The sequence below is a fragment of the Capricornis sumatraensis genome, chromosome 3 (assembly GCF_032405125.1).
Source record: "Capricornis sumatraensis isolate serow.1 chromosome 3, serow.2, whole genome shotgun sequence".
Taxonomy (NCBI): domain Eukaryota; kingdom Metazoa; phylum Chordata; class Mammalia; order Artiodactyla; family Bovidae; genus Capricornis; species Capricornis sumatraensis.
In genome coordinates this window covers 15146199-15172070 of record NC_091071.1, presented here as the reverse complement: position 1 = coordinate 15172070, position 25872 = coordinate 15146199, and the positions used below count along the sequence as shown (strand labels likewise).

Below are 25872 nucleotides of genomic sequence, written 5' to 3'. Positions count from 1 at the left end.
CAAAATCCTATGAAACAGGCTCCGTCAGTTTTTCTTTTTTTTTGCCATTTTACAGAAGAGGAAAAAATGGGGCTCAGAGTGGTTAGACCTTGCCCCGGATCAAAGAGGTAGTAAATGACAGATTCAAACCTCAGCCTGACTCCAAAGCCACATTGTTAACCCTTCATCTTCAGTACTGCCTCACAAGGCAAGTACATTATCTTCCAGGTATCGTTCTATCCATTAGATCAAAGCTCAGAGAGGTAAAGTGACTTGTCCAAGGTCTCACAGCCAGGAACTGGCAGAGCTGGAATCCATAGCTGGCTTTTCCGGCCCTAAGACTGCTGAAAGGGTGAAGCTTCATGAGTGGACTTTACCGTATATGAGATAATTATTTCTGCAGCAGATCTGCCTTGCCAGTCCCGCTCAGCTTAGAAGAGTTATTTTGATGCAAAAGTCCTTCCCAATCACGTGAGAACAAATGCTTAACAATAAACATCGAGGCATTCCTGGTTTGAAGAACTCCACTGATGTCAAGTAGAAAGCACGAGAAGGTAACTCTGACAGAGTCCAAGGTTAAGGTAGACATTTCTGGAACTCAGGATGGGAGTACACAGGAGAGAATGGGTCACAGTCTAATGACGTTTTTTTTGGGTAGTTGTTGCCATATTGAAACATATTTGTGGGAATTCCCTGACGGCCCAGTAGTTAGGACTCCATGCATTCACTGCCGTGGGTCTGGGTTTGATCCTTGGCAAGGGAACTAGGATCCCACAAGTCACTAAAAGCAAACAAACAAAAAAAGGTATTCATGGCCCCCATCTACTCTTATCAGTGAGACATTCTCACAAATTAAAGTAAATATTTAATGTGTTTAAGTGTATTGTATATCCTATACAAATCCTATGAATGATGTGCTGAGAAAAACTTTTAGACACAAGTCTTTAAATCAGCAATTTCAACACATGATTCTGTGTAGTGCAGCTGATCTTGTTGAAGGCTTAAAACATTTTGTTATCCTAACCCTACCCAGTAATGTTTTCTGGTACTTTCCTGGTTTTGAATATTTGCTATAGCCTATAATTCTTTGGAACTGCTACTAAAAGTGTATTTCTTATTTATTAAAAAAAGATATAGAAAGTTAGGAAATACACAGAATGATATGATTTCAGGAGTTCCTAAGATTTCCAGGTTTCCAATCCCCAATCCTAGATTGATATCTGTCAGAAATTTGGAAACTTTAGGGCAGAAAAACTGGATGAATGTCCTTAAGCAACTCAGTGGGATGAAAAACTGGGGAAAGGCCATCTTCCTTGGCCTCCATGAAGGTTCTATCCAGGAGCTGGTCCAGGGGCAGAGCGTCCCTGGTCACCATCCCTCTGAAGACAGAGGTCTGAGAAGAGGGCACCTCAGGTAGCCAGGGGCTGAGCTTGAAGCGTTGGACTTGGCATAAAATTCCTATGATGTCACAAATTGCATCTCAATCGCTGGTGCAAATGTTCACTCGCATTCCGGTGAGTATCTGCTCACTTCAGGATAAAAAGTGTTTTACATAATCACCAGGAGAAAAATGGATGCTTCACAAGCAGATGTCCTGTCAAACGGGCACCCCTCACTCATGTGCTGTGGGGTCAGGCAGGCAGACCTGGGTCTGAATGCTGGTTCGGCCACATTCTGGCTGTGTGACTTTAAGCTGATGCCTTAACCTCTCTGAGACTTAGTTTCTCCTTCTGTAAAATGTAATGAGAACAGCAATGGCCCAGGGATATGGTGAGGATTGAATGAGATCATTCTCATAAATCGCAAGGCCTGGCACGGGGTAAGCCCTCAATCAACCGGAGACGTCGACATTTCCTAGGACAGGCCCAGCAGTGCAGCGAGTGAGCCGCTCAAAGGCCCTAGGCCTTCTCCAGGTGGGGATTTTCCGGTCCGCTGGGGCTGTGCCAGAAGCTCTGGGCGCTCCCCGGCCGCCCAGGTCGGTTTCTTCGTACCCACAGGGGCCTGCGGGGAGGCTGGCCCCTCGGGGAGGTCTTGCTGCAGGTCGGTCGTCAGGTGAGGGATGAACCCACCCGCTAGCTTGGCCTCCGGGGAGGCCGGAGGGAGGGAGTGGGGAGGGCATGTGGTGCAGGATCTCCGCGCGCGGCCTCGGGGGCAGAGGGGGCGCGTCCCGGGCTGCCCTTCGGCGGGTGGAGGCCCGGCGCCCCGCCCGCACTCTGGCTGCGATGCGTCCTCAGGCGCTCGACGGGGTCAGATTGTGCCCGGAGCTTTTCCCGCACTTGGGGGGCCGTTGATCCTGCTCTGTGCGGGTGTCGGTGGCGAGCCAGACGGGTGCTGTGACCTTAGGTTCGGGGCAGGCTGGGATCGCGTGCCCCCGATGATCCCACGGTGGCCGTGGAGCTGGGAAGCTCTCTGCGCCCTCGGGGGGAGCGGGTGGGTGGCTGGATCTTGGGGCGGCCAAGGGAAGCCTCGGGGCCTCGCCTTGCCTGGGGAGCCGGCTCACCTCCCCTTCCCTTGGGGGATCGTCCGGGGAGCCCTCGGGGCCTTGCTTCCTCCCCCGGGAGCTCTGGGCTCCGGCGGCGGCGGCCCCGCGGAACTGGGCCGGGCGTTTGTCCGGAGGCCTCTCCTGGGAAGAAGCCGCCTGAGAGGCTCTGTTTTCAGGCCTTTCTCGTGAAGGGCTCTCCTGGTCACCCTCACTCCCGAATCCTGCAGGGAGGAAAGAAGAATCTGTTGTGTTTTCTCCGCAGCCCACCCGAGACTAGGAAGACCTTCCCTTGGCAGCCCTAAATTGGGCAACTTGGTGGACAGTCTGTAAACGACCCATTTCTGACAGCGGGCAGAGGGTGAGGCCGGGTCCTGTGGGAACTGTTTCTAAAATCGGATAGAACCAGGCAGCTCTACACTTATTTGCAGTGTGATTTTAGGCAAGTTACATAACTTTTTTTTTTTTTTTTTTTTTACATAACTTTTTACAAAGCCTCAGTTTGTTCAGCAATCAGGTGGGGATAATAGTATGGGAAGTATCTTGGGAGCCACAGGCCTTCAGGAAGGCAGGGCCTAGAACTCCTTTGTTAAACTGGAAAGATCAATATAAACCTGTAAAGGGCAATTCCCTGTTTGTCCAGTGGTTAGCACTCTGCAATTTCACTGCCAAGGGCCTGGGTTCAAGTCCTGGTCAGGGAAGTAAGATTCTACACAAATCTCCAAAAGGGGAAAAAAAAAAAAATCTCCATATGAAAAGTTTTTTTTTAAAGCATACAAAACAAAGAGAGAGGAAGGAAGAAGATAGAAAGGGAGGGAAGGAGAGAGGGATGGAGGAAAGGAGGGACTTAAAAGCTCCCTGTACATGGTTGCATACTTAATCACTCAGTCATATCTGACTCTTCAGGACCCCACGGACAGGCTCCTCTGTCTATGGGATTTTCCAGGCAAGAATACTGGAATGGATTGCCATTCCCTTCTCCAGGGATCTTCTGGCCCAGGGATGGAACCTGGGTCTCCTATACTGCAGATGGATTCTTTACTGTCTGAGCCACCAGGGAAGCCCTAGAAGCTCCATAAGAAACAGGAAAATCTTTATGGTGAACAGGTGCTGGGGGCAATGAATGGTCAGCTCAGGTTTGCCTCTTTGGAACAGTGTATCCTGGTCCTACGTCTGACCGGAACTTGCAGCCTTAGCTGATTCTGAGACAGTTGCCTTTCTCTTTTGGATCGAGTAGGATTACCCAAACTCCAAGAAGGTGTAAAAATAATAACTGATAAAATTACTGAAACTCTAGAAAGGTATAAAACTGGAACCTCAAGAAGGTGTCAGAATAAGGATAAGACAAAGTTAAATCCATAGTCTTAGCCCTTTTATAACCCGATTTGATGGTGGACTTTTTAGGCAAGTGCCATGTGGGGGTCCTTCTGGACCAGAGATCAAACCCATGACCCCTGCATTGGCTGACAGATTCCTAACCACTGGACCACCAGGGAAGTCCTGATGATGGGTTTTAATAAATTCTGTTGTTGTTGTATTTGTGTATCCTTAAAGCATATGAAGTAATCAAAAGAATCTTTTGACTACTGAATTTGTATTTGCAGTTTAAATTACTTAAGGTAATTTAATTGGTTAAATTTATAATCAAAGCCTAAATCCCTCATAAAAAAATGACTTTCAGTTTTTCCCTTTTTTTGTTTAATGGAGTCTAATAAATTGAGCATTAAAGTAGTAGATATTTCTGCCAGCCCAGAAGCCTCCTGAAATATGAAGTAATCTCATCACACAGCTAGTTCCCCAGCCAGGGATTGAACCCCGGGCCACACCAGTGAAAGCCTGGAACCCTAACTACTAGGCCACCAGGGAACTTCCTGGTTCTTGTGTCACTTTAAAGGAGAAAATGTAGATAAAACACTTGCCACAGGGCCTGCAATCTAGGATGCTTTCAGATCCAGTTCAGATGCTAACTTATTGGAAAGGGAAGAGGTTGGTAGCAGGAGCAGACACCAGAGAGACAGAACACAGCGAGGAACTATCACAGGCCTGCTGTCACAGGTGGCTATTCAGTCATTCAGCAGACACTAACTGTGGGCCAACAAGGTGTCAGGCATGGGAGGTACCCTGATGAACAAGACAAAGCCCACCATCTTTCCTCCTTCCAAGTCCCACTGGCCATCTCTCTCTTGTAGCCACAAACTACTCACTACCACCCTTTTCCCTGCAGGTCATCCCCATGAATACATATGTGTGTGCATGCTAAGTTGCTTCAGTTGTGTCTGACTCTTCACCACCCCGTGGACAGTAGCCTGCCATGCTCCTCTGTCCATGGGATTCTCCAGGCAAGAATACTGGAATGGGTTGCCATTTCCTTCTCCAGGGAATCTTCTTGACCCAGGGAATTGAACCCACATCTCCTGCATTAGCAGCAGGAATTCTTTTTTTACCACTGAGCCACCTGGGAAACCCTTCCTATGATACAACTAAGACATTCCACCTGGCCTCTTCCCCGTCCCAGACTGGGCCACTGGGCTCACCAGAGGGTATCCCTGGCTTTGATGCAAGAGGCAGAGAGCAGAGGCCTCGATTCAGGGCATAGACACTCAGCTAATTTCCACTAAATGGTTAGGAGCATGGGCTTTGCATCAATCAGATGGCATAGATCTGAGTTCTGACTCAGCTTCTTTTCATCCTTAACCTTGGGCAAGTAACCAGGCCTCAGTTTTCTTGTCTGTCTAGTGGGGAGAATAATGTCATGCCTAATTGATAGGGTTCCTGTGAAGGTTAAATGAGGTTATGTGTATATATGGGTGCATACATGTTGTGTTTATATATCCGATCTATATCTATCTATATGTATATAGATATGGGCTCTGAGTAATGGTGGCTTCTGTTTTTACCTTAATATTGCTGACTTCAGGGTTTGTTCCTTGGAAGTTCTTGGCTATTTACTTAGATATGACCAAACAGTTTAGATCTAACCAGTGGATAAATTTTTTTTTTTTCTGAGTACTAATTCATCACCCTATTCAGATCAACTGATGACCACTTTATTTTGTATTTCCCACAAATCATCAACAGATAAAAATAAGCCAGTGGAACTTCCCTGGTGGTTGGGAATCTGCCTGCAGATGCAGGGGACACAGGTTTGATCTCTGGTCCAGGAAGATCCCACCTGCCGCAGAGGAACTAAGCCCGTGTGCCACAACCACTGAGCCTGTGTGCCCTAGAGCCTGTGTTCTGCAACAAGAGAAACTACTGCAGTGAGAAGCCCATGCACTGCAACTAGAGAAAGCCCCCAAACAACAACAAAGACCCAGTGCAGCCAAAAATTAAAAAACAAAAACAAAAACACAATGAATGTCAGAAGTGTTCTGGGGAAAAAAATGTCTCTATAGACAACAGCTAGTGTGGGCAGGTGGTTGGGAAGTGCAGTGTATCTGATCCCACTGGGATTAGGGCCACGCTCATAGCAGTACACGTGCACTGTATCACTCTTGGGGAGTGCCACTCACATTGTGGTGAACAGAGATCTGTATAAGGAAAGGGCACCTTTTCCTAATTCACACCAAGTTGCTAAGAATTTATGAACCAGCTGAGGAGCTGACTGGTCTCTCCAGAGGAGCACATGGCCCACATTTTGTTATGTTTGGTTCCAGGCTAGGATCTAAGAGGGCTTCCCAGGTGGCTCAGGTGGGTTGAATCCCTAGGTCACGAAGATCCCCTGGAGAAGGAAATGGTAATCCACTCCAGTATTCTTGACCGGAGAATCCCCTGAACAGAGGAGCCTAGTGGGCTACAGTCCATGGGGTCACACAGAGTCAGACACTCAGTTCAGTTCGGTTCAGTTCTCTACTTAGCGACAAACAACAACAAGGATCTAAGAAGCCTCTGGCAGAGGGGGACGGCTTTCTCTCAAGGCCAAGACGGGGATTCCGGTCTGGTAGCCAGAATTCTAAAGATAACCCTCTAAAATTCCTGCCCCTTGGTTCTTCAATCAAATGGTAATCTAGGTACTGCTGTGAAGGGATTTTTGGAGGTGTAATTAAAGATCCAAGTCAGCTGAGGTTAAGATATGGAGATTATCAACCAATCAGGTAGCTGTTTAAGAGAGGTTTCTCCAGCAGGTGGCGGAAGAGGAAGTCAGAGTGTGAAGCATGAGGAGGACTGCAGCCCTTGCTGGCTTGCTGAGGAAGGGACCCGTGTGATGAGGAATGCAGTGGCCTTTTTTTTTTGTCCCTGTGGGATCTTAGTTCCCTGCCCAAGGATCCAACCTAGGCCCCATATAATGGAAGCGCAGAGTCCTAACCACTGGACCGCCAAGGAATTCCCTGTGGTGGCCTCTGAAAGACTTGACACCCATCCTCCACCCCGAGAGCCAGCATGGAGACATCCTACATTGTAAGGAACTGAATTTACCAACAAATGGAACTCACATGGAAGTGGATTTGTCCCCACAGCTTCTAGGTAAGAGCCCACCTCAGTCAGCAACTTGACTTGGGCCTTATGAGGCCCTAGACTTCCCTGATAGTTCAGTTGGTAAAGAATCTGCCTGCAATCCAGGAGACCTTGGTTCGATCCCTGGGTTGGGAAGATCCCCTGGAGAAGGGTAAAAGCTATCCACTCCGGTATTCTGGCCTGGAGAATTCCATGGACTGTATAGTCCATGGGGTCGCAAAGAGTCGGACACTGATCTACTTTCACTTTATGAAACCCTAAACTAAGAACCCAGCCAAGCCCATAGTCTCTGATCAACAAAAACATGAGATAATAAATAAGTCTCACTTTAAACTCTAAGTTTGGGCTCATTTGTTACGGAGCAAGGGGAAATGAATACACTTGGTTTCATGAAAGAACCTGGCCAGAGGGACCTCCCTGGTGATCTAGTGGTTAAGACTTTGCCTTCCAACGCAGGGGGTGCAGTTCAGTCCCTAGTGGGGAAGCTAAGATCCCACAAGCCTGGAGGCCAAGAAACCAAAACATAAGCCAGAAGTAGTACTGTAATAAATTCAATGAAGACTTAAAAAATGCTCCACATAAACAAAAAAAATCTTTAAAAAAAGCCTGACTAAAGAGGTGGGAATCCTTTCAAGGACTCCCTCTTTCCCGCCTTCCTAAGGAAAGAGCTTCCCTTGTGGCTCAGCTGGTAAAGAATCCGCCTGCAATGTGGGAGACCTGGGTTTGATCCCTGGGTTGGGAAGATCGCCTGGAGAAGGAAGAGGCTACCCACTCCAGTATTCTGGCCTGAGTCCATGGGGTTGCAAAGAATCAGACATGACTGAGCCACTTTCACTTTAGGAAAGAGAAATGTATCTATATTCCAGTTTCTTGATGTTTTTCCACTTGGGAGTTCTGCTTTACTCCTCTATAAACCAGGTTTTACAAGGGGAGGCCTGTCACGGTCCCATCCTACCAGCGACGGTGGATGGATACATCATGAATTCTGGGGTTTAGTAACATGGCCTAGAACTCAGGAAGAGGGGCGTCATGGGGGCTCCCTCTTTCCCCCCTGACATAGAGCCCCGGAAGAGCCTCTCTAGTCTGCTCACCTCTGAGGACCTGGAAGGGATCTGTAGAGACAGACTGACTGGAGAAGATGGCTGCCGTCACTCGAGGAGCCCTGTCAGTGAGGTGTCCTCTTCTTTATGTCTTACAGCAGGATAAGGGTCTTCAAATGTGTTCAGTACTGGTTCCTAAGGGCTGAGTTGTGCACCCCCCTCAAATTCATGTGCTGAAATCCCAACACCTGCTACTTCAGAATGTGACTCTGTTGGGAGATGGAGTCTTTTAAGAGGTAATGAAGTTAAAATAAGGTCATGAAGGAGGGCCCTAATCCAACATGACTGGTATCCTTAAGAGAAGAGGAGATTGAGCGACTTCCCGGGTGGTCCAGTGATTTTAAGACTCCCTGCTTCCACTGCAGGGGGCATGGGTTTGATGCCTGGTTGGGGAACTAAGATCCCACGTGCCTTGCTGCATCACCAATAAATAAATAAAGCTGTGAGAAAACAAATTTCTGTGGTTTCAGTCACCAGTCTGTGGTCACTTTGTTATGGCAGCCCAAGCAAACTAACACCCTGGCCTGTTCAGGGTAGCATTGCTCTCTTATGCTCCTTGCCTCTGTTTGAGGGTGGAGAAGGCAATGGCAACCCACTCCAGTACTCTTGCCTGGAAAATCCCATGGACGGAGGAGCCTGGTGGGCTGCAGTCCATGGGGTCCCGAAGAGTCGGACACAACTGAGCAACTTCACTTTCACTTTTCACTTTCATGCACTGGAGAAGGAAATGGCAACCCACTCCAGTGTTCTTGCCTGGAGAATCCCAGGGACGGGGGAGCCTGGTGGGCTGCCGTCTCTGGGGTCTCACAGACTCGGACATGACTGAAGCAACTTAGCAGCAGCAGCTGTTTGAGAGAAGCTAAAATGCTGTTCTGAGTGGTCAGAGGAAATAAACTCATGAACAGCTAAAGAGAAGCTAACAACCCAATGAGGACTAAGAAACCAGAGGAGAGAAGACAAAGCTGGACCCCTGAATGAAATGACTCCAACTGAAGTACAACTGATTGAGGAAGACTGTTAAAAGAAGGGCTATAATGGACTTCCCTGGTGGTCCAATGGTTAAGACTCATGCTCCCAATGAAGGGGGCCCAGGTTCAATCCCTGGTCAGGGAACTAGATTCCCTGTGCTGCAACAAAGCACCCACATGCTGCAAATAAGAACCGGTGCAAAAAACAGAAGGGCTATAAGGACTCAAATTTCTTGTCACCCATCTTCCAATTCTGTTCCTCTCAAGTTCCTGACCAGCCAGCCAAACCTTAGCAACCATCCATCAATTAATACAGGTCCATACTTCTGGTCATTTCACCCACCAGACATAGTGAAGAGCCAAAGACACAGCTCAAAGCTCTGTCCACGGTGAGGATTTTTCTTCACCAGCGTCCTTCAGGTTCACCCAGCTGGTGGGGGGAGCTGTGGCTGTCCACTGACAGCTCATAACAGCCTATCAGCCAGAGTCACCTGTAAACAGGCTTGAGTCTTTTCTTCGTCAGTCAGCTGGGTGTAAACGGGACACCCTAGAAAGGCACAGCCAGGGATGGAGGGAGAGGTCAAGAAACCACCTGCTCCTGTAAATGGCTTGTAACTTCTGGACCTTTCCAAGGTTGGTCTCGTCTCTCAGGTGATGACAGATTGCTGCTGTGTACACCCAACCTCACAGCTGGGTTGGTCAGACAACACCCTTTCATGATGAGTATCTCAGGTTGCTTGGTCACCCGATATCTGCTGGCTACGTGTTCAGTTCCTACCATGTCCCAAGAGCAAGCCAGAGACTGTTTCTTTTTTAAGCTATAGATTTTTAAAAAATATTTATTTATTTGCGCTGGGTCTTAGATCTAGTTCCCTGACCAGGAATCGAACCCAGGTCCCCTGCATTGGGAGCTTGGAGTCTTAGCCACTGGACCACCTGGAAGTCCCTTAAGCTACAGATTTTTTAAGATATTTATTTGGCTGCATCAGGTGCTGTGCAACGGACTCTTGAGTGCGTGGGCTCAGTAGCTCTGCTGCATGTGGGATCTTAGTTACCCTGACCAGGGATTGAACCTGCGTCCCCTCGTAGCAAGGCTGATTGATTCTCAACCACTGGACCACCAAAGAACTCCGCAGAGACTGTTTCTGAAAAGTAGAACAGTTGTCTATACGAAAGAGCCTACACTTATCGAAAATCCTGTGAGTCTGTGCTTTGATTCTGCTCTTGGTGCCTGCTGGAATGTCACTGGCTTTGCTGGATCATTGGTACAGAGACAGGGCGCCTTGAAAGTGTTATGGAACCTTCTCTTGCCCTGCTCTATACTCAAAACTGGCATCTCCCAGGGGCCTTTACTAACGAGCTACATTGCCTCCAAAATCCATACATGCCTACCAAGCACTGTTCCTCTTTGAGGGAGAGTAGGTTGTATGAGGAGCAACTGGTCTTTCACCTTGGAGGAGATATCTTTACATACTCTAGGCCACTGAATCTCCAGAAACTTCACTGGAGTGACAGTCCCCTGAATCTTTTTTTTTTTTTTTGGCTCTGCTGGGTCTTCGTTACTACACGTGGACTTCCTCTAGTTGTGACGAGCGGGGGCTACTCTCTAGTTGTGGTGCGAGGGCTCCTCATTGGAGGGGTTTCTCTTGTTGCGGAGCATGGACTCCAGAGCACAGGCTTCACTGGTTGTGGTGCAGGGGCTTACTTTGCCCTGGAGCATGTCTAATTTTCCCGGACCAGGGATTGAACTCATGTCCCCTGCATTAGCAGGTGGATTCTCAACCACTGAACCACCAGGGAAGTACCCCCTGAGTCTTTAGAGGGCATTTATCTCCCACCTTCTAGTCTGCATATGTCTATTAGGACAATTAAGGTACTTGTTACTTGCTGCTCATCAGATCCAATAATGTTCTCAATATAGCGGGCCAGTGTGGTGGTCTGTGGGATGTTAAGATGATTGAGATCTTTGTAGACTCTATTACAGCAGATCAGAATTGACAGATCCCCGGAGCATCCTGAAGATATACAGCAGCATTGCCAGCTACAGAGTAAACTGCTCTGGTGGACCTTGCAAGTTGGTATGGAGAAAAAGCCAAGTCGCTAGTCAATTACCAAATACCAGGGGAAAGGTACTAAATCTGGGACAGCAGATGCAACTGGAATCATCACCCGATTCAGTTCATGCTGGTCCACAGTTATTCTCCATCTGACTTCTGAACAGGCCAGACTGGCAGGTTAAATGGGCATGTGATGTCTCACTACCCCTGCTTTCAAGTTTTCAAGTTACTGCCTCTCAGCTCCAAATTCACGCTTTAGTATTTGCTCTGAGATACTGGACTGGGCTATGTACACGTTTCTCCTAGCAGTGAACACGATGTTAAGCTTTGTCAGTAGAGGGCGCTGGAGGGACATTGAAAGAGGAAGATGTTCTTCCTGGTTCTGGTACTGTTGAAGCTTTTTTCTTGCTCCTGTTGCACAGTTTTGCACGGGCACATGTATGTGGGCACATCCAGTGGTTCCCTGCCTTAGAGGTGACAGTGACGAGTCCTTTGATGAGCTCACAGCTCCCAACTTGCAAACACATTGCCTTACCTCTCTACTCCATGCAGACACCACTGACCCCAGACCACACGCTGCCTTTGCAGTGACTGGACTCAGCGCTGGGACTCCTTTTGTACACCACCAGTCCTGACCCTCACACAGCTTTCTCTCACACTGATCTGCAGAGCATACTTTTTCCAACACTTGACGACGGGAGCAGTCTGATTTTCTCCAGCATTGTGTTTTTACCAAGCTCACTTTCTCTGATGTTGACAGTGCTTGATTCCTTTATCAGTGCCGCTTTCTCCAGCACCTGGCTCTCACTGAGTGTATATTTTCTACCATGTGATTCCGCAGTGGCATGACTTTCTACTGTGCCAATCCCTGTACTGATAAAGCTCTCCAGCACCCGGCTCCTGTAGAGAACACCTCCTGCCATCTTGGTTCTAGCGATGCTCCATGATTAGCAGCTTTACCTGACACCCCAGAGGGCCGATTTCTAGGAAGTCACATAGGTAAGGCAGTTTGTCCGCCAGGTCCTTTCAGATGAAGTCTGATCTCAGCCTGGTGGAAAAGGGATCTTTCTTGGGCTCTCTACATCAGTCCTAAGGATAGTAGCTGATCTTAATATCTAATTCTGTATTTTTTAGAATTCTCTTTAGCCCTGGTTAGCCATTTCCCTATTATTCCTATCAATAGTTCTTTATGTTAAACTTTCCCATGGTAGCTTCTGTCTCCTGGTTGGACCCTGACTGATACAATAATTGGTTCTGGGAGTGGTTCTAGGAGAAAGACCCACAGAGATGGGATTTTGCAGTGATACGGTCACAACCTTGAGTGCTGAGCTCTAGTCAATGGGAAATGGGATGCTAATAAGCCACACTATGCAGTTGCATCACAGTTAATCAAACTATCACCTGTGGCTGATTGTGATGGGGTGCCAACTAGAGCGTATGCCTTGGGAGTACAACTGGCTGCTTCTCCTCGCTCCTATAGCAGTAGTAGTAACTCTAGACTGTGTGGTAGGATGCATTCTTTGCAGCGTACTTGAGTGATTAGAGAGAGAAAATGACAACTGAATTCACTGTCTTAACAAATTTGTTATGGGAAATCTAGGGCATCAATCAGGAAAGAATAGGGTGCAGAAATTTGGAAGGGCACATCTGGTTAGAATCAGACAAAGGAGACAATATTGAACTCCCAAGTCATTCTGAGTCTCTTTTGCCATTGGAAGTAGCTTGCTCTCCTGTGTCTAATGAAACTAACTTTTCTCTGTTTGAAAACCCTGTGATAAGTTTACCTGGGGCAAATGCCTTGAAAAGGGGTGCTCATTCCACTCAAAATTCATCTCCCCTGCTGCCTATAAGTCTTTCAGTTCAGCTCAGTCGTTCAGTCATGTCCGACTCGTTGCAACCTCATGGACTGCAGCACGCCAGGCTTCCCCATCCATCACCAACTCCCAGCGCTTGCTCAAACTCATGTCCATCGAGTCAGTGATGCCATCCAACCATTTCATCCTCTGTCATCCCCTTCTCCTGCCTTCAATCTTTCCCAGCATCAGGGTCTTTTCCAAGGAGTAAGTTCTTTGCATCTGGTGGCCAAAGTATTGGAGTTTCAGCTTCAGCATCAGTCCTTCCAATGAATATTCAGGACTGATTTCCTGAAGGATTGACTGGTTTGATCTCCTTGCAGTCCAAGGGACTCTTAAGAGTCTTCTCCAACACCACAGTTCAAAAGCATCAATTCTTCAGCGCTCAGCTTTCTTTACAGTTCAACTTTCACATCCACATATGACTACTGGAAAAACCATAGCTTTGATTAGATGGACCTTTGTTGGCAAAGTAATGTTTCTGCTGTCTAGGTTGGTCATAGCTTTTCTTGAAGGAGCAAGCATCTTTTACTTCCATGGCTGCAGTCACCATCTGCAGTGATTTGGGAGCCCCCCAAAATAAAGTCTCTCATTGTTTCCCCATCTATTTGTCATGAATTGATGGGACCAGATGCCACGATCTTTGTTTTTTGAATGTTGAGTTTTAAGCCTTTAACTAGAGTCAAATATCAACATATTCCAGGGGAACAGGTACACATTATGATCCAGGAAGGAACATCTTACACATTGGAAGAATTGTAATACATTGCTAATATGTGGAAGAAAGTAAGAGGAACTAAAATACCTCTTGATGGAAGTGAAAGAGGAGAGTGAAAAAGTTGGCTTAAAGCTCAACATTCAGAAAACGAAGATCATGGCATCTGGTCCCATCACTTCATGGGAAATAGATAGGGAAACAGTGGAAACAGTGTCAGACTTATTTTTGGGGGCTCCAAAATCACTGCAGATGGTGATTGCAGCCATGAAATTAAAAGACGCTTACTCCTTGGAAGGAAAGTTATGACCAACCTAGATAGCGTATTCAAAAGCAGAGACATTACTTTGCCAACAAAGGTCCGTCTAGTCAAGGCTATGGTTTTTCCTGTGGTCATGTATGGATGTGAGAGTTGGACTGTGAAGAAAGCTGAGCGCCGAAGAATTGATGCTTTTGAACTGTGGTGTTGGAGAAGACTCTTGAGAGTCCCTTGGACTGCAAGGAGGTCCAACCAATCCATTCTAAAGGAGATCAGTCCTGGGTGTTCTTTGGAAGGAATGATGCTAAAACTGAAACTCTAGTACTTTGGCCACCTCACGTGAAGAGTTGACTCATTAGAAAAGACTCTGATGCTGGGAGGGATTGGGGGCAGGAGGAGAAGGGGACGACAGAGGATGAGATGGCTGAATGGCATCACCAACTCGATGGACGTGAGTTAGAGTGAACTCTGGGAGTTGGTGATGGACAGGGAGGCCTGGCGTGCTGCAATTCATGGGGTCGCAAAGAGTCAGACGCAACTGAGCAACTGAACTGAACTGAACTGAATATGTTGACAGAAACCTAAGAAATGCATGAGAATGGGTTTTAAGGGTGTTAAAGCAATGAGGGTAGATTATAACTCTAGCTAGAGCCACATTCATTTATGGGTATATTTACTAAAGATCCCAGATTTAATGTGCTAAGAAGTTGGCACTAAGAAATCACTTGGTTAGCTAACTGAATTCTGGACCTAATAGCAGTCTACACTTAGTGAGGTCAAGATGCTACAGTGTTCCTGGTATCACATAGGAGAATCTAAAGGCTTAGTGTGATAGATTAGATTTATCATGTGCAATCTGTCAACTGTATTCGGTGAGAGGACCCAGAAGACAATTTCTTTGCTAAAACATTGAAGGGAGCACCTCCATGCTTGTAGAGAATATCACTATTTGAGTAGGGGCTCCCTAATATCAGTGGGTATGATGGGATCTGGGCTTTCCTGGTGGCTCAGACCATAAAGAATCTGCCGGCAATACAGAAAACCTGGGTTCGATCCCTGAGTCAGAAAGATCCCTTGCAGAAGGGAATGGCTACCCACTCCAGTATTCTTGCCTGGAGAATTCCATGGATAGAGGAGCCTGTTGGGCTACAATCCACAGGGTTGCAAAGAGTCAGACATGATTGAGCAACTAAAACACACATGAGGGGATCCAGACAAGGTAGACACATCAATTGTAAAGGGCAGCAGGGACCACCAGGCAATCTGATTTCTTGGCTAGCAGACGTCTTTGGCAATGGTACTTGACCATAGTTCCTCGGAATGAAATAGATAGGAAACCTACTCCACTACTGTTGGATTTGTTTCCTTTCTGATCTTCTGTCTAGTTATTTTATCCATTGTCAAAAGTATTGAAGTCTTCAACAATTATTACTGAATTGCCTATTTCTTCCCTCAGTTTTGTCAGTTTTCGTTTCAGGTATTTTGGGGTTCTGTTTTTAGGCGCCTATATATTTATAATTATTATGTCTTCTAGATAGGTCAACCTTTTTATTATCACAAAATATCTTTTGTCTCTAGTAACAAGTTTTGTTTTGAATTCTGTTTTGTCTAGTAATTAGCATAGCCACTCCACATCTCTTACAGTTACTCTTGTATATCTTTCTCTTTTTAGTTTCAACCTATTTGTCATTGATTAGAAAGATGTCATATAGTTGGATCATGTTGGATTTTTTAAATTAAGATTTTTTTAAATCTGCCAAATCTCTATCTTTTGACTGCAGTGTTTATTTACACTTAATGTAATTGCTAATAGATAGGATTGACATCTGTCATTTTGCTATCTGTTATCTATATGCCTTTCACTTTTTGTTCTTGTTTTTCCACTACTGCTTTCTTTTTGTGTTAAATATTTTCTAGTATTCCATTTTAATTCCCTTGTTTCTTTTAGTCTATTCTTTTGAGTTACTTTTTCAGTGGTTTCCTTGGGGATTACAATTAACATCTCTACTTAAAGCAATCTAGTTCGTGTTAATGCCAACTTAATTTCACTAGTATGTAAAAAGCTGCTCCTATATAGCTCCCTTCTCTCACGCCTACTTTGTGCTATTATTGCCAAACAGATTACGTCTTGATTTATTATAAGCCCATAAACCCCACTTTACAATTATTGCATTTTGCAGTTTTCTTTAAAACATATTTAATTATAAACAAACTGTATTTATACTGTCTTTTTCATTTACTTACATAGTTTCCTTTACTGATATTCTTTATTTTCTCATGTGGATTTGTGTTACTGTCTAGTCCTTTCATTTCAGCCTAAAAGATTGCCTATTTCTTGTAGGGTAACTCTGCTAGGAACAAATTCTTTCCATTTTTGTTGATCTGGGAATGTCTTAATTTCACCTTTTATTTTTGAAGGATTGTTTTGCTGGGTATAGATTTCTTGGTTGACAGTTTTAGTCTTTCAGCACTTTGCATATGTTATCTCACTGTTTTCCGGCCTCCATAGTTTCTGATAGGAAGTTAGCTGTTAATCTTATGGAAGATTCCTTGTATATGATGATTTCCTTTTTCTCTTGCTGCTTTTAGACTCTGCCTTTTGACAGTTTGATTATGATGTGTCTAGATGTGAGTCTCTGTCAGTTTATCCTACTTTGAGCTTTGTGGCTGTGTAATTTTTTTAAAAATCAAATTTGGGAAAATTATTTCTTCAAATACTCTTTCTACACAGTTCTCGTCTCTCCTTCTAGGACTCTCATTATGTGTATGTTAGTACACCTGCTGATATCCCACAGGTCTCTGGGGACACTATTCTTTTTTTTTTTTTTTTTTTTCATTCTGTTCCTCAGATTGAGTAACCTCAATTGACCTGTCTTCAGTTGTGTTGATTCTTCTGCCAAGTCAAATCTGCTACAGAGCCCTGTTAACTGAATCCTTCATTTCAGTTGTGTTTTTGCATTGTTAAGCTCCGGAACTTCTATTTCTATTTGACATGTATGTGTCTCATAATTATTTTGTTGGTGGTGAAAATGACATCTCTTTTTTTGGCTGCACTATGTGGCTTGTGGGATTTTAACTTTTCAACCAGAGATTGAACCCAGGCCCTCAGCAGTGAAAGCATGGAGTCCTAACCACTGGATTGTCAGAGAGTTCCCAACAGTGACATCTTAAATATTATAATGTGGCAACTCCAAAAGTCAGATTCTGCCCCTCCTCAGGCTTTGTTGTTGTTCTTGCTGCTATTTATGAACTTTCCTAGGTTAATTCTGTAAAGACTGTATTCTTTGTGCATGGCCACTAAAGTCTGTGCTCAATTAACTTGCTTAGTGGTCAGCTAATGATTGGACAACTAATGCCTTCAACTAGTAAATTTCCTAGTCTTTTCTGAGGGACTGTGTGTATGTGTGCAACACTGCTTTAACTTCCACTTCTTGCTTGCACAGAGCATTAAGGTCAGCTAGAGGTGAGTTTAGGGTCTTCTCAGGTCTTTTCTACATGTGCTTGTGACCTTCTAGGGATACCCAGGAATGTGTCAGAGCTTTTCAAAGCCCTCTATGAATATTTCATTCCCTAGTTTTTCCTTTTGAACTTTCTTGGTTCAGCTTTTCTTTTTTAAAAAAGTTTTTATTTGTTATTATATTGGCTGTGCCACATGGTTTGCAGGCTCTTAGTTCCTACAACCAGGGATCGAACCCATGTCTTCTGCACTGCTATGGAAAGTTGGGTTCAGATGCTAACTGCTGGGCCTATCGGGGATTTGAGAGGAAAGTGGGGTGTCATGGCATCTGCTCAGAAGTGACTTTACTTAGAAGAAACTGCAGATGTAGCTGCCATGTGAATTAGGACACTTCTCTAGTACAAGGTCTTGAATTCCTTAACTGGAATTTCTCCCACCATGGAATTAAGACTCTCTCTGGCAACAAAACACACATGTCACATCTCTAGTTATCCAGGCAACACCTCTTGGATTCCTGTGTGCCCTTGAGAGAGGAAGAAAATCCCATTGCCTCAGATGGAATTTCTGCTTAGAGTCACAAATTACAGTGTGTGTGTGTATGTGTGTGTGTGTGTTTTAATAATTGTATATTTGTTTGAAGGGGCTTCCCAGCTGGTGCAGTGGTAAAGAATCTGCCTGCCAATGCAGGAGATGCAAGAGATGTGGGTTCACTCCCTGGGTTGGGAAGATCCCCTGAAGTAGGAAATGGCAACCCATTGCAGTATTCTTGCCTGGAAAACTCCATGGACAAAGGAGACTGGCGGGCTACCATCCATGCAGCCCCAAAGAGTCAGACACGACTGAGTACACACGTACTCTGATGGTGTACCCAGAACAACTTAACCAGCCTGGTCCCCAGATACTTTGGTCTAGTGGCTAGGGTCCTCTATCAAGTCTGCTAGCCCATTTCTCACCCCCAGTTTTACTTTCAAACTTGATTAAAAAGTGGTTGTTGGAATTAGACCTTGGGTTAAATCTAGATTCTGTCACTAGCTATGTGACCTTGGACAAGTTACCATAGTTAACTTTGCTATACCTGTTTCTTCATCAGTAAAATGATGCACTTCTTCTGAGAAATTGTTAGGAGAGTGAAATGGAATAATAGGGTGGTTTTCCAACTACATCCTAGAAAGCCTCAAATCAGACAATCTAGTGTTTTCCAAACCTCATTCACTTCCCATCTTGCCAACCTTCAGACATTCACACACCATTTCTATTTGTTTAATCTTGTCATTTAAAAATAACTTTCATAATGAAAACACATTTATTCAAGGACACTACCACAAACAGGAACTTACCCTAAGGTGGTAAAAAATAAATACAACAATGTCAAAATGATGGTATTTAATTCTCACTGGCTATGGTTATAGGCTAAAGCTCTGAGCTCAAGGCCTGGACTTTAAGATAGGGGATTACCCCAGTCATAAAAGGCCTTATATGGCTGTATATGAAATGTCCAGAATAGGCAAATCTATACAGACAGAGCATATAATAGATTAGTGACAGTCTAGGGCTGGAGGAGAATGGGATGATTGCTAATGGGTATGGTTTGAGGGTGATGAAAAATGTTCTAAAGCTGACTGTGGTGAGAATTGCACAACTCTGAACATACTTAAAGAACCACTGAATTGTCTATTTTAAGTGGGCAGATTGTATGGTATATGCTGTGGGACTTCCCTGGCGGTCCAGTGGTTAAGACTCCACACTCTCAATGCAGGGGGCTGGAGTTTGATCCCTGGTCAGGGAACTAGATCCCACATGCCACAACTAACGGTCCTGCATGTGGCAAAAAAGACCTAAGATCCCAAGTGCCACAATTAAGACCTGGAGCAGCCAAATAAATAAATAAATAAATATATGTGTGTGTGTGTGTGTATACATATATATACATATATATATATATATATATTTTTTTTTTTTTTTTTAAGAAAGAAAGCTGCTAAATTTTATTTATTTTTTCTCCTTGAGGTAAAGGATGCAAAGATACCGAACCAGGACCACTATTATAACTCACTATTACTTAACTCAGACAGATCTGTGAGTACCACCCCCCATCATCTCCCTGTGGTAAGCTTTTGCCCCTTTATGAAGATTCTAGTTGTAAGCACTCAATATTAGTTAATATTTCCCCAAACAGATCTGCCATTCAAGTCGCAAAAACTTGGTTTATATCCTCCCTACTCCGCCACCGTCGTGCATCATGATTGTGGAGAAAATCGCCCTGAACCTCACTTTTCTTACTTGCAAAATGAGAACATGCTCCCGAGCTGGACTGAGGATAATGGGGATACAGTAGTTTCCCTGGGGTAGGTAATTAAGAAAAAACCCGACTGTGATCGGCTAGTCCCGGGATCCTCATGCAGGCATTACAGCCATGGAGACTAAAGGCCCAGAGTGCCTCACATGCTGCCCCCAGAAAATGCTGGTCAGGAACTCGGAGGAAGGGGACTCGGAGTAAGGCACGGCTTGGCCTCGGTGACCCTGATCGGCCGCAGCTCAGACAGAGCACGGGTCACACATACCTCCGCTAGTTACTCACAACCCAGGGAGAAACCGCGCCCAGAGCGCCGGCGCCGGAAGTCCGCCCGCGGCCTCTCTAGGATGCCGGGCTCTGCGCTCTGTGCCCTTAACCCTTGCGACGCCGCGGCGCGCTTTCCTGGCTGTCGGTCGTTTGGAAGGCGTGCTGCCCTCCTTTGTTTCCAGGAAGCTTCACCAAAGGCAGTGAGGGGAGCACGGCCTGTGGATCCATTTCTACAGACAAAGCGATTGAAGTCACCCGGCAGTTGAACCAGACCCCCGGTGCCCCATTTAGGGCTATCTTCATTGATTCCAACCGCCTCGCTCCAGTTCCCTCACCATATCTTAAAATAGATACAGTAAAACCTCAACTGAGGTTGTTATCGATACAACGGACTTTTACTTTCTTTTCTTTGGCCCTGCATTTCCTAAATTTCCTAGAGTGCTTGCAATCCTACCAGTGATTTTAAAACTTAAAGGTTCGAAATATTATTCACTTTACAAAAATTTGGTTTCTATATAGCTTCTCAGGGTACATGATCTGCACTTGGTTCACTCCGCTCCTGGTATATATATAGTAAGTCCCCTACATACCAACCAGATCCTTAGGAGAGCTCATTCATAACTCCAATTTGTTCCTAAGTCCAACAAAGTTAGCCTAGGAACCCAACTCAATCAGCTACAGTAGTACTGTACTGTACTGTAACAGGTTTTTTTTTTAATACTTTTCACACACATAATACATAAAAAACAAATACAAAAAAATAAACAAAACATTTTTAATCTTAGAGTACAGTACCTTGAAAAGTACAGTACAGCAGCTGGCATCCAGGGGCTGGCATCCAGTGAACAGGCAGAAAGAGTTACTGATTGAAGGAGGGAGAGGATGTGGGAGATGGTGGAACTGAAGGATCGTCAGCAATAGGAGACGGAGAGCAAGCTGCAATTTCACTCACATCTGACGTTGATGGCACAGGTTCTGGTTCCTTGCTGGATTCAACTCTGTCTACCCTCTTGAAAAAAAAAATAATCCAGTGATGGATTGGGTAGAAGCTCTTTTTTGCTCATTATAGATGACTGAGTAGTGCTGGATAGCATCCTGAACAACATTCATGTACCATTCTACATTCAGGCCCTATGCCTCAAAAACTAAAACTGCCTCCTCAAATAAAATCATCTTGTCATTTCCAGCATCGTGAATCGCTTCAGTTCTTCTGTTATTTCTTCTTCCTCTTGTCTCTCTTCGTCCTTCCTCTGGGCCTTCAATTCCATCAGGTCTTCATTAGTACAGTACAGTACAATAATTCCTCCAAGGGTTTCAGGAAGTTCCCAGGCAGCTACCATATCTGCACTCGTGGCCTCACCACTTCTCCATTGTGAAGGCTGGCTGTAGCCTTGAACCATGGCTGGCATTGAAGATGCGCCCTCTGCTTCTTCGCCCTGTTTCTTCTTCAAGCCTTCATAAAGGCTTTGTAGCTTTCTCTTGAATCAGCATTGAGCTGAGCAGGATTCGACACTGATGCTGATCCTGCATCCACACTCTGAGAAGTTTCTCCATCTCCTCCATCAATTTTCCATGCTTCGACATTATTGTTGACATCATCGGCACAGAAGACTTCACTTCACATGTTCCATGACCTTGTCCTTGTTCTTTAGAATCCTGCTGATGGTTGAATGATTCACGTTTTAATCTTTTCACTTCGCTCCACTCAATTATTTTCACTTTTGTTTCCATCGTTATCACTTGGTGCTTCTTAGCAGCTACACTGCTGCTGCTTTTACACTTGCTTCTTGGTATCCTGGGCTTGGAATAAAGATACTGTTCTACTGTACTCTATATAGTACAGTACAATACACAAAAGCACAACCACTTGTAGAAGGTGCGCGTGACAGTGTACACCAGACACGTGAACTAACTTACGTGACTGGACATACAAACACGTTTGCATTGTGGAAAGTTCGCAACTTGAAGGTTCTCATGTAGGGGACTTACTGTATATGGAAAAGATAATATTGGCTCCATGTTTCAGATGCGACAACTAAGGTCTAGATAGGGAAATGACTTGCCCAAGATCACACAGTACAAATCACCTGAATCTGGAATACCTCCATTCCTATGCTGTGTCCTGAACCCTTCACATCACCACAGCTGCATCCCAGAGCTGACTGGCGCAACAAAGGAGGGGACAGGCAGAAAAGTCATTGCCAACAGACAAATATAAGAGAACAGAGTAAGTTATTGTGCTCTGCCCTGGCACTTGCCCTGTGCAGGGACCTGGTCACCAACCAGTTACAGCCCTGCCTTCAACTGACTTGGAGAGTCCACCTGTTGCTGAGTATGCCAATTCCAGATATGCATTCTGAAACTGGGCAAACAACCACAGGATGGGTTTGGGACCCTCTGAGTCCACTGTGAGAAGGACCTGAGCTAAAACTCAAAGGATCATTTGATCTCAGTAAAGTTATGGGTCTCCAAGAGAACAGAGTTGAATGCTATAGTAGAAATGTAACAGGAAAAGGAGTAGGATTTGACAGTGGAGAAAGGGAGATGGTCTTTCGTGCACTGACCACTAACAAATGCCTACTACTTACCAATCACTACAGAAGGCCCTGCAACAGAGATGAACAACGTGGCCTTACTTTAGCACAGGAAGTGAGATGTCAAGTGAAAGAGGAAGTATGGTGACTAACCCAGAACCTGACCTAGTCTGAGGATCAAAGAACCTCCCTGAAGGAGGTGAGTGCTAAGCCAAGGCCTGAAAGATAGGTAGGCATTGGCCAGGAAGAAAGAGAAGAGGAGGAAGAGAAGGGTTTCTCTAGCAGAGGGAAGAGCAAGGGCTAAGATGGGAACTAGCTTGGTCAGCTTCTGTGTGTTCCTGGGTCAGATGGTAGAGAGCTCAGGCAGAGGGGTGAGAGAGGTGAGTGAGTGAAAGTCGCTCAGTTGTGTCCAACTCTTTGGGACCCCATGGACTATAGAGTCCATGGAGTTCTCCAGGCCAGAACACTGGTGTAGGTAGCTGTTCCTTCTCCAGGGGATCTTCCCAATCCAGGGATCAAACCCAGGTCTTCCACATTGCAGGTGGATTCTTTACTAGCTGAGCCACCAGGGAAGCCCAAGCGAGAGAAGTGGGCCAGGGCCAAATTGAGCAGGACCTGGTCTGCCATGATAAGGAGTTTGATGAGAGAACTGCATGGGCAAAGGTAGGTGGGAAAGAGCACCACGAGGCCCATGTGGCAGGTCAGGAATGAGGTAAGCACCCTAGAAGAAGAAACGAAGAGGCTGAGGAGGTGAGCAAGGACCAGGCTGGAGAGTCCAGACTGGCCTGCTGGCCATGGAAATGAACACGAACAAGCAGAGCAAGGCATGGGGGGTTGATGGGGACTGCGGAGAGTGAAGAACACATGCTCTGCCTCCATGGGCAGCCAGCCCTCTGTTTCCCTGGGTGATGACCATCCTTGTTAGCAGACTCTAAGTCTCGGAGCATCTGCTTTGTCAAAGGAGGCCAGGAGTCCAGATTTTTATATGAAATCACTTGATTTTAAGTGCTGGCAACACGTTCAATACCATGTAAGGCAAGGAAGTCCTAGCCACAGGCCACTGGTTCCCAAACTTTGCAGGATATCAGCATCACCTGTGGAGCCGATGCCCAAGTTGTGCCCTATACCACTGAAAATGTCTGGGGCTAGAAGCTAGGCATCAAAAGTTCCCAGGTGGTTCCAACAACCACTGCTGTAGGCTGAGGATATCCTTTGGGTTGCCAGACAAAGCCATGGGGAGCCATGTAAAGTTTTAGAGCTAGGGAGCAGCAGAATGGTTTGGAGTATAAAGACAATCAGTCCTTAGAAGGAAGGACGTGTAGTGTGTAGTGAGAAAGGGCCTGGGGCTCAAGGGGCAGTGGTGGGATCCCGCTAAGGTGACCAACCACCCCAGCTTGCCAAGGACTGAGGGATTCCTGGGAATGGCACTTGAAGGGCTAACATAGGGGAAAGTCCTGGGCTAACCAGAATGCTTGGTCACCCTAGATTCTACCTCTGATATAGTTCTGTCTGGGGACCGATGCCCCCAGATATTCTAGAAAGGGCCCTGAGAAAAGGCGATCCATCTCTCTGTGATGCCCTTATCCAGAGCGCCAGCCTTGACATACTTGTACAGGGAGCTAGAAACAGCGAGAGGACTTGGAACCATCTGCTCTCTACCTGGCAGAGCACTGCCGGTCAAACCCAAATGTACAGCCTATAACCCAGCAATAGGAAGGAACAAACCACTGATCCAAGCAACAGTGTGGATGACTCTCAAAAACACTATGCTGAATGAAAGGAAACAGACACCAAGGAGTGCCTACTATAAAATTCCATGCATGTGAAATTCAAGAACAGGTTAACCTAATCAAAAGCAAAATTAGAACAGTGCTGCCTCTAGGGAGTTGGGGACAAGGAAGAGCCAACAGGAAACTTTCCAGGGGGAGACAGTGATGTCATTGATAAGGGCTTGCATTATGCAGATTATATATTTGTTGAAAGACAGTTAACACCTGTGCATTTTGCTATATGGATAGTTTGCCTCAAAGGAAAAGAAAAACCTGGATTCTAGTCAACACTGGACTCTAATGACATATATGGCGAAGTGTTGAGAGGGAAGTATACCATTTTGTGCCGCTTATTTTGAAATGTATAAAGAAAATAAGAAAGATGGATGGATGGGTGGATAAGGATATGTGGTACAGTGAACACAGTAAAATGTTAGAGCATCTGGGTGGTAGGTGTTATCAGTGTTACAAACTCTATATACTAAAATATTGAGGAAAAAAAATCCTCTAAATCTGATCATGTTACTGCTCTGCTCACACCTCAATGGTTTTTCATCTCACTGACAATGAAAGCCAGGTCCTCACAATGGCCTCCAAGAAGGATGACCTTACACTCTAGTTATCCCAGGATTCATCTGTTATCTGGGTATAACTGTTAATACTGAGTTGGCCAAAAAATTCATTTGGGTAAGATTCATAATCCTTAACATTATGGAAAAACTCAAACTTTTTGGCTCAATACATCTCCTTTGGCTCAATACATCTCCCCTGGGATGCCCTGCAGGTCTTCAGCCTCATCCTCCTCCCAACCTGTTCCCAGCATGTATTGAGCCAAAGGAAGACAAGGCTGGGATTGTGGGCCATTTCTGGGGAATCCCAGGGGGGCATGCTGGGAACAGGTTGGGAGGAGGATGAGGCTGAGACCTCAAAACTCAATACATCTCCTTTTATCCTCAAAGTTTGAATGACACGTTACGTGCCTGACTTGCCTCTGTGGCCCTACCTGACCTGACCTCACTTCCTACCCTTCTCCCCTCCCATCCCTGCACTCCAGAGGCACTGATATCATTTCCAGCCATGTGCCCCCTCAGGGCCTTTGCACTGGCTATTCCCTCTTTCCGGAATGTTCTTCACCCAGGTAAGCGCAAAGCTCTCCCCTTAACTTCCTTCAAACTTTTCATCAAATATCTCCTCCATAGGGCTTCCCTTGAATTTCTGATTTCACAATTGCAGTCTCCTCTTTCCCCACCTCCCTTACACTATTTTTTCTAAAGTACTTATAATTTCCTACATAAGATCTAATTTACTGAAGATAAGGTCCATGAAGGCAAAGATTTATTTTCCATTAAGTCTATGCTGTATCCCCAGGGCCTAGAATAGTGCCAGGCAAACAGTAAGTGCACAATAAATATATGTTGCTATAATTAGCAGCTGGGTAGACAACAGATGGGTGATGGGCAAAAGCAAAGCAGAGAAACTCACTGAGAAGCACCAGCAAAACACCAGGACCCCAAAGAAAGGGCCAGAAGGTAGGAAGATTATTTAGAACAGGGACTTCATGAGACAGAGCACCTCATCGAATGTTGACTCTGACTTCTGGGTGCTCCCACCTTAGCCAACTCCTGGGATTGTGGGCCATTTCTGGGGAATCCCAGGGGGGCATGCTGGGAACAGGCTGGGAGGAGGA

The 25872-nt window shown here is 45.6% G+C and overlaps 1 protein-coding gene across 1 annotated transcript in view; it reads right to left on the bottom strand.

Moving 5' to 3' along the window:
* Positions 1 to 2475: 2475 nt before the first annotated feature.
* Positions 2476 to 25872, bottom strand: part of BCL7C (BAF chromatin remodeling complex subunit BCL7C) — a 30588-nt gene continuing 7191 nt past the window's right edge. The window contains exon 6 of the mRNA XM_068969080.1: positions 2476 to 2682. Coding sequence (XP_068825181.1) covers positions 2476 to 2682 — 207 coding nt within the window. The remainder of the gene's footprint in view (positions 2683 to 25872) is intronic.